The sequence below is a fragment of the Setaria italica genome, chromosome III, assembly GCF_000263155.2.
Source record: "Setaria italica strain Yugu1 chromosome III, Setaria_italica_v2.0, whole genome shotgun sequence".
Lineage (NCBI taxonomy): Eukaryota > Viridiplantae > Streptophyta > Magnoliopsida > Poales > Poaceae > Setaria > Setaria italica.
The window spans coordinates 3,911,343-3,926,210 of NC_028452.1; the positions used below are offsets into that span (position 1 = coordinate 3,911,343).

At 48.1% G+C, this 14,868-nt stretch overlaps 3 protein-coding genes across 4 annotated transcripts; 1 reads left to right on the plus strand and 2 right to left on the minus strand.

Annotated features, from left to right (window-relative positions):
- The first annotated feature begins 3,787 nt into the window (after window positions 1-3,787).
- LOC101761322 lies at window positions 3,788-4,604 on the plus strand. Its single transcript, XM_004960436.1, has 2 exons — window positions 3,788-4,426; window positions 4,530-4,604. The coding sequence occupies exons 1-2, from the start codon at window positions 3,788-3,790 to the stop codon at window positions 4,602-4,604; spliced, it is 714 nt and encodes a 237-aa protein (XP_004960493.1).
- A 1,212-nt stretch (window positions 4,605-5,816) lies between these two features.
- On the minus strand, window positions 5,817-7,054 carry LOC101783614. The gene is made up of 3 exons (XM_004963389.1): window positions 6,557-7,054; window positions 6,162-6,462; window positions 5,817-5,866 (listed from the first exon to the last, which is right to left on the minus strand). Exons 1-3 carry the CDS (start codon window positions 7,052-7,054, stop codon window positions 5,817-5,819), a joined length of 849 nt encoding a protein of 282 aa, XP_004963446.1.
- A 3,992-nt stretch (window positions 7,055-11,046) lies between these two features.
- On the minus strand, window positions 11,047-13,618 carry LOC101760917. Of its 2 annotated transcripts, none has more exons than XM_004960435.3 (2): window positions 13,215-13,618; window positions 11,047-12,255 (listed from the first exon to the last, which is right to left on the minus strand). In XM_004960435.3, exons 1-2 carry the CDS (start codon window positions 13,320-13,322, stop codon window positions 11,491-11,493), a joined length of 873 nt encoding a protein of 290 aa, XP_004960492.1. In that variant the 5' UTR covers window positions 13,323-13,618; the 3' UTR covers window positions 11,047-11,490. The 2 variants fall into 2 exon arrangements, with proteins under 2 accessions (XP_004960492.1, XP_022680629.1); XM_022824894.1 differs by lacking the exon at window positions 13,215-13,618 and adding an exon at window positions 12,348-12,477.
- Between the last annotated feature and the right edge of the window lie 1,250 nt (window positions 13,619-14,868).

Genomic DNA, 14,868 nt, shown 5'->3' on the forward strand with positions numbered 1-14,868 from the left:
TGCTATTGCAGATTAGGGACGAAGCCTGTACCTGGAAGACTGCCGGCGCGAAACACATGGCAGCCTTACTTGAGGGAGTATAGCCTTATACGGTATACGTAGTATAGGCGGGCGCTTTGCTGGCGTCGACTTTTTCTTTATCCTTGTTTTTAAAATAAACATGTAAATCTCTTCTATATTAATAGAAATGGCACAGTCCGTGCCGTTCGTTCAAAAAAAATATCACTTTTATCGTTATTGGAAGAGTTGCTTTTGCAGTCTACTAAGGCTAGTCTCAGTGGGGAGTTTCATGAGAGTTTCATGGTATTAAATTCACTTAAAAAATAAATGTCTGTTATAGTGTTCCTTTGATAGGATGACTTTGATAGGCAATGGTTTTTTGTCTGTTCTGTTACAGAACCTCATATTGCATTCAGGCAACTTTCCTTGTGTTTCTAGCTATTTGCAATGACTTGATCATATATTCAATAACTCTCGACTATTTACCTTTGTGAACTAGTAATCTCGGACAAGGACGATGCGGTTCTACCGGCGTTGTTGTTCTGAATCGTCCGTAACCTGAATCTTTGTTCATGTTTTGTTGTCAGAGACATCCAGTGTTGTTAGTTCTTAGCTAATGAGTGTTCAAGTCTCAGTCTCTAGGATAGGATGAAGTTGCATGTCTTTGTTAGTTCAGTATTGTGGATATAATTTATCTATCCCATGAAACTTGGTGGATGTAATCTTCCAATTTTTTTATTTACACGTTGTTATCAGCGCTCTGTGATCTGGCCGGCAGCCTGGCAAGCTATGCTTGCTTGCTTGTTGAACCACCGGCTGCTTGCTAGCTTGTGCTATTAGCAGCTCACGGAGCGTGTTCTGCTGCTAGCTTGTGCCAACGGAAAGCTTACGGATCGTGCTCTTTCATTACTGTTGGTTGGGGATGTTAGCTGCAGGATTGAATCGGATCGGATAAAGGCTGTGATTAGGAGGATTGGATAAAGATCGGGCTGATAGTTATTTAGATAGGGCTGAAGCAGGGTTAGGGTCGCATCATGATCCATTATCAGGCTTAACTGAGACTGGTCTAATCCATGATAATGTTGTCTTTCTTCCATTACCATGATCATGATCCATTATCTTGCCTTTCTTCCGTTTCCAAACCTGAATTCCATATGCCATCATAATGTTTCTTTTTGACCAAAGTCAAAACTCTCTACCTATTTTTTAATATTTTTTTAATTTCAGATCCATTTAATTTGCTCCCACGGGGAGTTGAACCCGAGCCTACTAGATGCTGCTCTCACTACTGGAGAATGGACCTTTCGTCCACTTCATTAGCACCTGGTACTAATGTGAGCATTAGTACCGAGCCTAACGGCTAGTCCCCTAGCGCCGACCCCCTTTAGTACCGGTTGGGGGCACCAACCGTTACTAAAGGGTATACATTAGTACCAGTTGGTTCCCCTACCCAGTACACATTAGTACCCCGTGAAGATCTGGCACAAGGAAGAAGTCCCAAGGTTAAAGGCATAAAGGTGTGAGATGCATGACTACATAGAGGCGTGAGAAGCGTGACTATGTAGGAGAGTTTGACTTGTACACGTTACCAACATGACCTTTATATAGCATATCTTTGAAATGTAGTAGGTGAGGAAGGACATTTTCGGGATGTAAAATGGTTTATGGGTCACTATAAAAAAGAAGACCTACTCCATTGTAAAGGGGGATGGTTTTCAAGAGATCGCAAGTGTTTTTCCCATTTCACATGTTGTGCTCGAATCTCTTTGAGACCAACAATATATTTTGTCCAATCTTGGTTTACTATTTCGCCCTCTATTATTGTTGATTTATTACATATATTTTTTTGTTCATTAACCCTTTGATGTATGATATGAGCAATCGACAAGCAACCAGTTTTCGATTCCTTAAGTAATTTCTGTCAGTGTTTCCTTTCATTAAGTTTTATCTAAAAATTATAGTTGTGTATTTTCATCTACTGAGATAAAATCATAATTTTGTCATTTAAGAATTTGTTATATATTTTCAAATAAATTAGCTTCTAGCTGATACACCACCTTATGCTAAATTTGTTAATATCATTTATGTCATCGCTTTCACTTGCATCTTTGAGTTATATAATATCTGTTGGCATTTTCATCCGTATTTGCACTATTCTTCATTTTTTTAAGTTTGCTTTTTAAATTGTTAAATTCTTGTATGCTCTTTATTTTCAGGGTCACCTAGAAACATAATTTTGTATATGGAGCAATGTCGTGTGTGATGTAAATATTGCAAGTTACCAAAAATAAATAGTTCCTAGTGCTCTGTTACTCAGTTGGTGTTTACAATAGCAGAAAGGGAATGTTTAGCAGAAATAACCTGGAGAATACATGAACTAATATATTTCCAAGGGAAAATTCGATTGTTTCACATCATCAAGTTTTCTCATCATCAGACTATCGTTTCATGTTGTTTTCATTCAGAAATTTATTTTTTGTAGTACAATTTTTTGGTTTTTTTTGGTGGCATCCTAGATGAACGCTCATCAGCACGTGTGGTTTTGTTTTGAACAGGAAAAGGTGAGAGAATGGATCTCACAAAAGAAAGCACCTGGATCTCACAGAAGAAAGCACCTGGGTTTTGGGGAAGGGGAAGCAGGGACAAAACTGACCTGGGGAAGCACCTGGAAGCACCTGGATCTCATCGGTACCTTGCTGCTCTCTCCAGATCGCCTCCACCCTCTGCCTCCGCTTGGTTTTCTTGGCCTTCCTCCATCCAGATGTGTTTCTCTTTCTTGGTTGAGGGGTTGTTTGCATGCCTCTGTAAATTAGGCAGAGGTGCATCGTGTGGGGCAAAACCATCTGTATATTTTTCTTTTTTTTTTGGCGGGCTAAAACTTTCAGTTCCCGCTACCTCTCATCATTGGGCTTCATTTGTTCCTCAAAGGCCCGTTGAAGCTTTTTTCTTCAAAAAACTCCAGCCCAAACAAAAGGGCCCGGAGTTGGAAAAATGTAGCCCAAACAAACTACCGGGTCTAGCTGGAGCAGCGCGCCCGGTTTGTTTCTTAACGGGCGCACCACAATAAATACCCGGTAGCCATGGATCTTTTAAAATCAAAGGAAAAAAAAGTGATTGAGACGAAAACAAATCTCAAACAATTCTGATGAGTAGACAAAAAAGAACCGCCGCCCATCAACAGCCGCCGGATATAGCATCCACGGCCAAAAGAAGTGATTGAGAGATTGATAAATCTCAAAAGCTCGATGAGTAGACAGACCTGTTAGTGGCACTGAAGGGATCGTTATAATTTTGATGGCGTATAAGGGATAATTATAAGTTTCAGGAATTTACTTTACACTTAGCTGCTCGGACTTTCGAAGAAATTTTATTCTCTCCTTCGGCATTTCATGTTCTTCTAGTGTTTCGTACCAATTTTCAACTTTGGGGAATACTCGTTGGTCGTTGCCTCTGGAAGAAAATAGCGAAGAAGAACTATAACAGCGGCCATCAATGCCAAGCTTCCTAGGGAGGCAGAGCGTTGAGGAGACGGAAAGGTTTGTATACTCCGCTAGCACGGCTGGTTGAGTCGTTGCCCCTTGAGTCCTTGACGGCTTGACGCAGTTTTTTTTTCCACATTGCGTTGATTTCTCCATCAGAAGCCAAGGAGCCTGCGATTAATCACCAACTCAAACGATTCATCTTCGCTCGACTATAAAACCACACGTACGCGACATCTCCTTCTCGCCATCCAAATCCCGATCCCCAGAACCACTTCCTGGAAACAGCTTTACCGCCAAACCGATCCATGGCTTCCACCAAGATCTCCCTCAAGCTTCTGGTCAACAACAAGACGAAGAAAGTGCTGTTCGCGGAAGCAGGGAAGGAGTTCGTCGACTTCGTCTTCAGCCTCCTGACGCTCCCGATCGGGGCCGTGGCGAAGCTCGTCTCCGCCGGCACCATGCACGGCAGCGTGGGCCGCCTGTACCAGAGCGTGGAGCACATCGGCGCGTCCTACCTGCAGCCCGGCACCGACAGGTCCGACCTCCTCCAGCCCAAGGTGCTGTACCCGGACGCCCGCGAGCTGCTGCTCCTCCAGGGCGGCGGCGGCGGCGAACCGGCGCTGGCCAGGTTCAGGCTGTCCACGTGCGCCGGGTACTGCGCCACGGCGACCATGGAGGCGAAGGCCACGTGCCCGCAGTGCAAGCTTGTCATGTCCACGGAGGTGGCCTTCGTGCTGCCGTCGTCCGCCGCTGCGGCGGCGGGGTCGTCGTCGTCCTCCGACGACAGCGGCGGGTACGTCAAGGGGGTGGTCACCTACATGGTGACTGACGGACTGGAGGTGACGCCCATGTCCGCCATCTCCAGCATCACGATGATCAACAAGTTCACCGCCGGCAAGGACGTCGAGCTCGCCGAGAAGTTCGTCACCGTCGGCACGGACGAGGTTCTTGCGTTGGGTTACATTGATTATTGATCGTTCTTGGTTTTGATCTGCCAATTCTGACCTTAAATCGTTTTTTTCTGTTGTTTCGTGCAACGTCCATCAGGGGCTGGCTCTTCTGAAGGCCGCGCTGCGTTCGGACACGGTGCTCTCCGACGTCTTCCTGGCCAGGAAGAAGTGAGGCTCGGCTGGGCGACGGACCAAGTCGAAGCTGCTTCAGTCTCTATGGTGTCGTACATGGGTTACCAAGCTGCTGATCGTTTTGTTACTGCCACCGTATCGTGTTTCAGATTCTGTCTGTCTTACTGCTGCGTGCAGTTTAATATTGGTCACTGTTATGCTCAGATGCATGTAACCTTCACTACTACAGATTCACTACCCTATCACTGCCGGTTTCAGATATCCGGCAGTGAAACTCCCTTTCTCTAAAAAAAATTATGATACAGCACATAACCAGCGTTGTTTCAAACTGGTAGTGAAAACTATCACCGCTGGGTCTTCCCACTATCCGTGGTAAAAGGGGAGGTCGGACCCGAAATTTTTATCAAGCACAGCTCATTCTTTTTTCGCATCCCCTCTCTCCCTCCCCTGACTCCATCATCTCCCTCTGTCGGCCCCCTCCTTCTCTCACTCCGCCATCTCTTCCTCCGACCCTTCCTCCCTCTCTTCCTCCCCCTCTGCTCGCTACCCCTCCCCTCCCCCCTCCGCTTGCTGCCCCTCAGCCTGGTAGAGAGGAGCGGTGGTGGGGAGCCTCAACGGCGCGTGGATCCGTGTCGGGATCCAGTGGCGGTGGCGGTATTGGAAGTATTTTGTAGGAACGATATCATCAATGCAAGGAGGTTAATCCTGTCAGCAGGAGATACATTATGGAAATTTGGTACTAAAAAACCTTTTTTTTTATGAAAACATCAGAACAGGCAAAAGTTATTTATCTAAAGCACAGAAAATATCAGTGCCGTTTCACATTTTTCACAAAGACATTCTCTGTCAGAACTCAGAAAATTTGTATTTTTACAGATCACTTGATAGAGTAACATATCTGCAGCAGAAGAATCAGATTGCAGGGCTGCAATGGAGATGGTACTTTTCGGCCAACATTTTCTGTCAAAATCATGTGGCATGTACTACCTGTGTTCTATGAGTATCTTCAGTAACTAGTTTCAGTAAAGACAAGGGAAACTAACACCACCCTGGTTCCAGGACTCTGAGCAGAACAAATGGACTCCCAAGAGTAGTACCGAGTTCAGGACACCTAGTTGGAGACATGTAAGAGAACTCATCTACTCCTCTACTCTTATTCAGGCACTCCAAGTGAACTGAAAAATCCTTGGGATCACTTCAGTGAGATGTCCAGATGATTTTCTACTGACCTTTTTGTTAGGAGGCCTTGCTGCTATTCTATGGACGGAGCACTCAAATCTGGGTACCGCAAATCGTTGTCCGCTGAAAATAAAGCGATAAATCAGCATTTTGTAACGAGGACATTAACACACATCTTCTGAAACATTTGCATGGTCCATCATGTACTTATAAGAACAATGACATGTAGGTTGTCAAACATTTGAACAGTCTCAGTCAAGTATTCAGACATATGAAAGCATTTGGTAATATGGGCGATGGCGCATGCAACATATGAGAGACATTTGGACTAACAATCTCAATGAAGTACTCGGTAGAAACCAGTGGGAAAAAGATGGGGAAACCCTGATCTGAGCTGAGCCGAACGACTGAACCTCACCTTGCGTGCCGTGGTTGAGGATGACAATGTCGATGCGGTTGTTTCCGATGGGCAGGTCGACGAGCAGAGGAGTGAGGTGCCCGAAGCGGCCAGCCCGGATGCAGAGGGTGGTGCGGGTGACGTCCCTGCTGGCGCCCAGGCGGCACGCCAGCGTGAGCCGCAGCTGCATCAGGTTGTGGGTGTTGAGCCGCATCGTCCTCCAGGCTCCCTCGTTGACGGCCCCGTTGGTCTCGCCGCGGACGAACCGGATCTGCCGAGCCACCTCGCTCTCCGTCAGCGGACGCCGGCGCGCGTGCGTCAGCTGCTCATAGTATATCCTTGTTAGCAAGGATGGATCACATAATCCTCACTACCGTTTCTTGATGTCCCACTGACAGGATGGATCGCGAAATTACCTGGTAGGTCGGATCAAGGATGCAGGGCCGCGTCATCCTGATGGGGACGTTCTCGATGTCCCACTGCATCATGGTGCTGCCATTGTCCCCGGCGGAGGTGACGGCCCTGCGCCACCGGAGGTATCGGCCGTTGGCGCGGAGGTAGCGGCCCGTGCCGCTCCGCATGACGAAGGTGCTCCGCCTGGGGATCGCCTGCCACAGCATCCCGGGCGGCGGCGGGGTGTGGGCGAGGTCGTCCTGCGTGGTGAGGACGCCGTGAGAGGGGCCCGTCCCGGCCTGCACACTGGTGGCGAGGAGGTACCGGCCGTAGGCGCCGCGGAGGAGGACGCAGGGCCCGCCGTCGGGCCCCGCCGCGTGGTGGACCGCCCACACCACGTTGTGCACGCCGCGCTGGCCGGAGAGGCAGACGTTGAGACCGTCGACGTCGGCGGCGAGGTACTTGCCGCGCCGCGCGCGGCACCGCAGCCGCACGAAGCGCACCCCGTTGAACACGTCCATGGATCGCTGTCGATCGCGCCCCGATCCGGGAGGCGCGACCGGCACGCGCGTCTGCCCGGGGGCTCTCGCGCTACGCTTCCTCCCTCTCTTGTCTCCTCGCGGCCGCGATCGTGCGGGGGGAGAGGGAGAACCCGTCGGGCTCTTGGGTTCCTCCTCGCCGCGCAGAGTGGGGGACAGGGGGAGGTCGGGTCGGGAGGGTGAGTTCGTTGGGGTGGTTACCCGGGTTGGCGCCACGCGCCGAGGGCACGAGTATTTGAAGGCCGGATGGTCGGTCTCGCTGACAAGGTGGGACCGCATAGGAGGACGGGTGCGGGCCCACATCCTGACAGGAGCGAGGCGATAACCGCTCTTCCTCTCCGAAACTCTGACGCTGGTTGCCTGGTCGGTCGCCGTAACCCTACGAGATCGAGGAGGGGGCGGCGAGGGGTGCGACCCGCCGCCGATGCCGCTGGAGCATCTTCCTCGCCTCCACCCGCGCCGCGCGCTCGGCAGGCGGTGGCCGGTGGAGCCGAGGAGCGGGCCCGCACGCGCGGTAAGCTGATGCGAATACTGAATCCGTCTCAACTCTCCATTCCGTGCGCTTGTGCGAATTTGCTTCAGGGCTTGCGATTGGGAGTTGTGAATATGTATGCTGTGTTACAGTAGGGTATGGAGAAATCAGGTGATTCCTCTGTGCTGTTGAACTGAAAGTCTGAAACTGAATGGACAAGCAAGCCGGGAAACCGGAACAGATCACTGCCTGTCCTTGCCTGCTGTGATGGCTGCTAACTGGTTCTGCCGGAACAGATGGCCAGTGTTTGTCGCACATTGGTATACCACCAGCAGAGTTAACAATCTGCTAGGCTCTAGGCCAAAACACTGAAACCTGTTGCTTGTGCATTGCCAATGATTTTAAATTCCAAGTCATCAGCCATTGGCGGCTTGGTGCCATTTAATTGTAACGGCCCCTGCATCCTTTTGACGTTTTATTACTAGTTTTTTAGTTTACTGTAGCCTACCAAAGGCCAGAGTTGCCTCTGCTTACTGTTGCCGAGACATAACTGAAGATCCTTTAGGTGCGGGTTATGTCTGAGAGAAGGTGTCTCAACGCACAGTTCCTGTTCCCTTTAGTACTTTTATTATAGTCCGTTTACATACAGTATACATGATTGCCAAAAATAAAATTGAGGCATCCCATTATACTCATCAGCTGGTGTTTGCATGCCTCGTTAGAATAGCACATGTGCATTTTACAGATACTCCTGATGGTAGTTTGATTTCTCCAAAACTTATGCTGTGTGATGATGCGAGGCCATGCATTGAATTTCGTGAACTGTTACTCTGTTAGTATTATGCAGACTCGACTAAAATAGGCATTTGAAAATAGCAAAGCCAACATAATTTCCTTTTTTCTGATAGGAATGAACATACTTAACTGTCGCTTACTACAGGCTCATATCCCTTCTGTCACCTCAATGGTTCCAGGTGAGCTTCTTAATCGACTGGAAAACTTAAAGGAGAGCAACTTGATGCCGTTTTCGATAAAAGAACAATCCGATGCATGAGTTAAGATTCACCATGCAATTGTTTTTAGCTGCTGTTTAATTTAGCTGAAACTGAATCTTTTTAAACCACCAGTACTTCGAAGTTACCACAGATAACCGTTTGAACCATTCTTGGCAGCTGAAATCATAACTGTGTTATTAAAGATGAATGCCCTTGGTGAAATTTGAATATTCCGTTTACTTGTTTACATCTTCCCACTTATAAATTGTTCACTCTGCATCGCTTGGCTAAGTAAACATGGAGCCTCAATGTTTATATTCTGACATGGATACTGTTGAACTGTCAGTATATGGGCATTGGCGCTGTATATACACAAACACACATTTTTGTCAGCAAATACCATGATATTCAGATTTAAGGATGCGGAAGTACTTATGATGCTGTATTACTATCTGTTGTAGCTTTGCTGTCACCACCACAACTGAAGCAAATGTTCTTAAGTCCGTGCATGTTTGGAAAGGGAAAAAAAGGCACCTTCAATACTGAACAGGAAGGAAACACTTTGCCTCTTTGTATGGACCAATTCTTCATCAATTTTCTACTTGCCCTCCAAAATTACCAACACCGCCAGCAAATATGTACCTTTTATGGAATGCACATAGAAATCGGATGTGACATTTTTGTCAGCAATAGTTCTTTTTGAACGGACGGCAAGAGGCTTTGCCGAATTTTTATTAGAAAGAAGCGAAAACGAAAAGATTAGAGTACAACTGGAAAACAACTGAAAAAACCGGCCCCCTGAACAAACATAACCACTACTAGGAAAACAGTGAAAGAAAGGTAAGAAACAACTAGCCCCCGGGGTAGTAAAACAACGAGAAAAACAAACAGAAACGCTAGGTGTCTTGTTGAGGGTCCAGGGTGTTGCCCTGAGTTGCCTATTGATATTGTCCAGCTTCCTCTTTAATTAGGTATGCCACATCCTCAGAGGATTTGCTCTCTTGATTGAATGTTCTTCTATTTCGTTCTTTCCATATATTCCACCACTCCATCGAAGTAGGATCTGTTTTGCCTTTCAATATATCTTCTACTTTGCTTCCACCACTTGTAAATCGTTGAAATCCCCTGCGCTGACGGCAAGTGGTGCAGACCGAACCGTGTAGCTAGGCGGCTCCAAACTGCGATAGTGTAAGCGCAATCTTTACATAGGTGTGTCGGTGTCTCTTACATACTACATTATTTTGATTGTGTGAATATACGCTTGCACTTGTTAATGCTGCTGGTATGAAAAAAATCCTGAAAGGGTGAAAACCAACTGATTTTAATCAAAGTTTTCTGCCTAGCAACTATCATCCCAAAATTCGCAAGCTTGGCTGCTTAGCCGTTCACATACTTGCAAGCAACGGCTTTATCTTTACACACTACTCTGTCTCTACCCACAGGGAGCAGCATGCTCTTGCTGATGTTGCTTTGGCATGATTGTTCTTCAGTTGCTGCAGGCATGCAGATCATTACATAGGAGACTGTTTTAAAGGTTACTGCAGAAAGTATGATTTAGTGGTGACATGATAACTTGTAAGTAGATTCCTTTTATGTTCATATTGCTTTTCGTATGAAAAGGCTCATGATCTATGTACTCACACAAGCGAATTAAGTTCGCCTCAAATGAAATGGAATATGCTTTTCTCATTTCATGTTTCAGGGAAGAAGAAAAATTCCGGAACTTGCTGTATGCTACTTGTTTGCAGTGCACTTCCAGGTACTTTGTGAAGAGCTATTGCTTCTCTGCATGTTGTATTGTAAACTCTGAAGATATCAGCATTCTGTTATGGACTGCTGTCAATTTGGTTGAAACTGTCATTCTATACTCCCTAAAAGTTTACTTGCATCTGGTAATGATGAGTAGGAAGCAAGAACCCCCTTCTCTATCTGCTCATGTGAGACCTAGCAAGCTAATCAACCAAAATTAAGAACTAATAGGGCAGTTAGGAGAGGGAGTTCTGCAAAAAAGAATTGGCATAGTCAAGAAGTGTGGGTTCCTTGGAGGGTGTTCTTAGTGTTGAAAAGGTGGTGTTGGGATGTGCAATGCATTTAGCCGCTCAACGCGTCCTAAGTTCGGCGCCGGTTCGTCACCCATGTTCTGCCCAATTACATATAAATAAATTAAAGAGACGAGAACAAGTTTCGTGTCTCGAGGACAAACATTAGCAAAGGATAAACACTTGTTTCCTCTGCTTAGAATATTCTTTTGTTAGTGGACGGAATACCCCAACCAAACTTTGTCACCTACTGTGACATACTGACATTGCTAGTCTGAAACTCTGAATACATGCTGATGAACAAGGCATAAGTTTTTTCATCTAGTCTTTGCTGTGAAGATGCTATTATTGTCCAGTTTTTCACCTAGACTATGCTTGTTTATCTCAAACATTGAACAGTTAAAAGTCGTATCTGAAAATTCTGACACCAAAAGATAATGTAGCATATATATTGATTTGCGGAGAACATATCAAGAACAAGCTCTCCACTGAAGGATAGATAAATTGTGACTCCAAGCCAAGCCATGGGCTGTGACATGGAATTAGTTGAACCAAGATCCTCACCACAAAGCAAGAAATGTTGGTTCTGATACTCCATGTCAAGCTATTAACATAACAGCCTCACTCTAAGACACTCGCATGCCCAAAAATTGAAGAGAAACCCAAAAAAAAAAGCAGCGGAAGGAAGAACTGTGAAGCCCTGCTATTCACACTATCATAAGCACCTGACTATACTTCTAGTAAGTTACTTCTATGACTCATAACACTACTATGCAGTTAGCATCTAAGGCACCATTGCTAGTTGAAACGTTTCACTCATCAATCAATGGAGAATGGTGAATCGCCTGTAGCTGACAAGTGGTCCCACCCGTCGGCGACCAGGCGTACAACCGCCGCGCAGCTGGGTTGCTGTCAATGCAGCCTCTGCCGCTTGGCAATGAACCCCGTCGAGCAGTTGGCGGCGGCCATGGGCGTCAGCGGCAGCATGGGCATCGCCGTCATCGGCCGCTTCATGCAGGTGTTGGAGCCGGCGTAGCCCAGCGTCGCGGCGGCCGCCACGGCGTTGGCGCCGCCAGCAGCCATGGGCGCGCCGACGTAGCCGGCGCGGGCGCCGAAGGGCAGCGTGTCCGGGGCGTGCACAGTGGGCGGGTTGCGCCACCGCGGGAGCTGCCCGGCGACGAGCAGGTTCTGCAGCAACGGCCCGGCCTCCATGACGGCCGCCAGCAGCCGCCCCTTCTGAGGCAGCGGCCTCTTGCTGGCGAGCATATCGAGCACGGCGTCGGCCGCCGACCCGACGACGTTGGCGCCGGGCTGGCACTGCTGCTTGGCGGCGGCCGCCGACGGGGGCGGCGGCGTGGCGGGGCTGAGCTTGCAGCGCCTGTCGGCAGAGGTGACGGGGTCGAAGAAGGGGTCGACCGGGGACGAGACGAGGCTGCAGTCGGAGTCGGTGACGCTGGAGGTGACGAGCGGCTGCGGCTGGGCGGCGGGGGCCGGCGCGGCGGCGGCGAGCAGGCGGAGTTGCTGCAGCTGGTCGCGCGCGTCGTCGCGCTCCTTGACCACCTGGCGGACAAGGTCGGCGAGCTTGGCGATGCTCTGCTCCTTCTTCTTGAGCTCCTCCTTGGCCGCCTCCAGCTCCAGCGTGGTGGCCAACAGGCTCTGCTTCAGCTCCGCCACGCTCTGCAGCAGCAGCAAGAAATTAAAGATGGTTAGTGCTTTCGTGCTTTCTTTCTTTCTTCCTGTTGATATATGCGCAAGATTCAAAGAATCACCAGTGCAAAAAGGTTGAGAAGCAAAAAAAAAAAGATCAGCATCAGAATTAAAACTGATACTAGTGCAGTAGTGCTAACGATAATCTGATGAAATTTCACCGTGCTGCTTAATGCAAGAACGGACGCGAAACACAAGGTGATGGCTGGACAGGGACATGGCAGCACGATCTAGAGGGCAAATGATTTGGATTCCTGCAAATGATTGCATCATACAACCACTACTACTCATGTCAGTTGGAGACCTGGGAGCCCATGCTGGGCTCCTCCAGAAACAAAAGTTTTTTCTTCATTAAAAAACAAATCGACATGCATAAAAAGTAAAAGAAAAGGGCACCATCATTCAACAGCATCTCGCTACAGTGGCAAAGCTTTTTGGTTGAAAAGAAATGTGAATGAACCAAACGGGAAGAGAAGTCTGTAGACACGTCTGATAAAAGTTAAATTTTCCACGAGGCGATGCCGAACATGCAGGACCCCCTTGAGATCAGGGAGGGGGAGGACTGGAGGAGAAGAATTCCACCACGCTAAAGAAGTGTCAAGGCGTCTGGATGGAACCCTCTCCAATTCGCTGGCTGCCTAACCCCCCTTGACCACGGCAGTAAATGTCACGCGGGGCAGGGAGAGAGATCCCCTGCGGGCGCTCGCAACAGCGGACACACGGCGGAGGCCATTGCCGCCTCCCCTGCCGTGGCTGCCGTGGCGGCCAGCCAAGAACAAAATGCAGCGGCGTCGGCGGCGGCGGAACCAGAGGGTGTTGTGGTTTTGAGCAGGAGGGACGAGAGGAGGAAGAAGAGCGAATGGGGAAACAATAAATAAAATCAGTCGAATTGCGATTGGATTAGGAGAGAGATGAAGTGAATCTAGTACCTCCTGCGGGGGCTGCTGCAGATCGTCCGGGAAGGAGGTCCAGAGGGCGGAGAAGAGCGCGGCGTCCGTGCCGTCCCCCATGAAGAGAGGGAGTGGTTCCATTGCCATGGCTTGCCTTTTGCTTTTGCGCGATCGCTGCTGCTGCTGCTGCTGCTGCTGCTTCTTCTGGCGTCTTGTGCGTATATAGAGGGGGAGGAGGTGGGGAGGGGAGGGGGAGAGAGAAATATATATAGCAAGGCTGCAAGCCGAGGATGGCAGATTGCTAAATGCTAGATAATTATATGGAAACTTGGGAGTGTTGTGGGGGAAGGGGAGGAAATTAGGGATTGATTATTTGGAATGTGCAGTGGCCTATGATCTCCTGCCATCTGGTGTGGCCACCCACCGGTTGGAAAAACATTTGAAAAACAAATGCAGGCCTTCTCTCTCTCCTCTCTCTCGCGTGGGTCCAACCACTTTTGTGTCTCTTGTGTACCTTGGCCTTTGCTCCCTTGGACAAAGTCTTCGTTTTTCTTTATTTTCTTTTCCGTCTCTTCAAGGGTGCAGTATCTTTCTTTGCCTTCAGGAGGGTTCATTCATCAGTCGATGTAGCACAGTAGCAGGTAGTCAAGAGGAAATGTGACAAACAATACATGCACATATAACCTCTTTTTTATGAATTGGTGAGGAGGGGCTTAGAGTTTAGACAGGGGGTGCAACGCTTTGATGAAAAGATAAAACTTGGATCATCTTATCATCAGGGCTAATGGCGCAAACAATTTGAGTATAGTAATTACTCCACTGATTAACTCATCACCCGGTCTCACTTTCCCTCCAAAATTAAGTTCAAAATGGGCTCGTTTCAAATGTTAATTTGACCCCCCACCATCATTACGCAGTGAGTTGGGTTCCCCCTGCTTGCTCCTGGAATGAACCATCTGTTCCTTCCAATTCAGGTTCCATGCACAATGAATGTTTGTACATGATTTTCATACATTTCAATCCATTCTGTGGTATTTACGCTTGACGTGATTCATTTCTGTACATTTGTATATCTTGGGTGGCACATCTGAAGCTGCTGCTGCTACTACTATGCAAAGGAGGACGCTTGGTGTACACATGCACAATCGACGTCGTGTCACTGTCCATTCCCGGCCGGTTGCATAAAGAAACCAACCAAGAATCTCAAGTCTCTGAACATAAACTAGTCGTGCTAATACATGCATTTCGTGTTCTTGTCCAGGTACGCTTAACGTCGTCCATGCAGGGATCGGAAAGAAAAGAAATTAAGGTATTGTGTCGTCTGAACAGGTATAATACTACAGCAGTAATATAATAGAGCTGGAGATTGAGGTCGAGGACAATCATGGGTTTGCTATGGCTCGCCTCGTGTCCTCGCAGCCGCGAAGCTTTGTCAGGACGTGGCTGTTGCCGTGGGAAAAAGAAAAGGCGTGGATCAACCGATCCAACAGCCCAAGGCAGCTCGGCAGCAGCAATATACAAGGGAATCGATCGATGAATGGCCTGAAATAAGTGAAAAAAAGAACAGAAAAGAAACAGCTCCGCTCGATCTGCGTGGTGCATGTATGTATGTATGTATATACGGTTGACAATCGTACATGCGTGCGTGGTAAAAACAAGGAGTAACGCGTCGCAGAGGAATGGAATGGCAGTT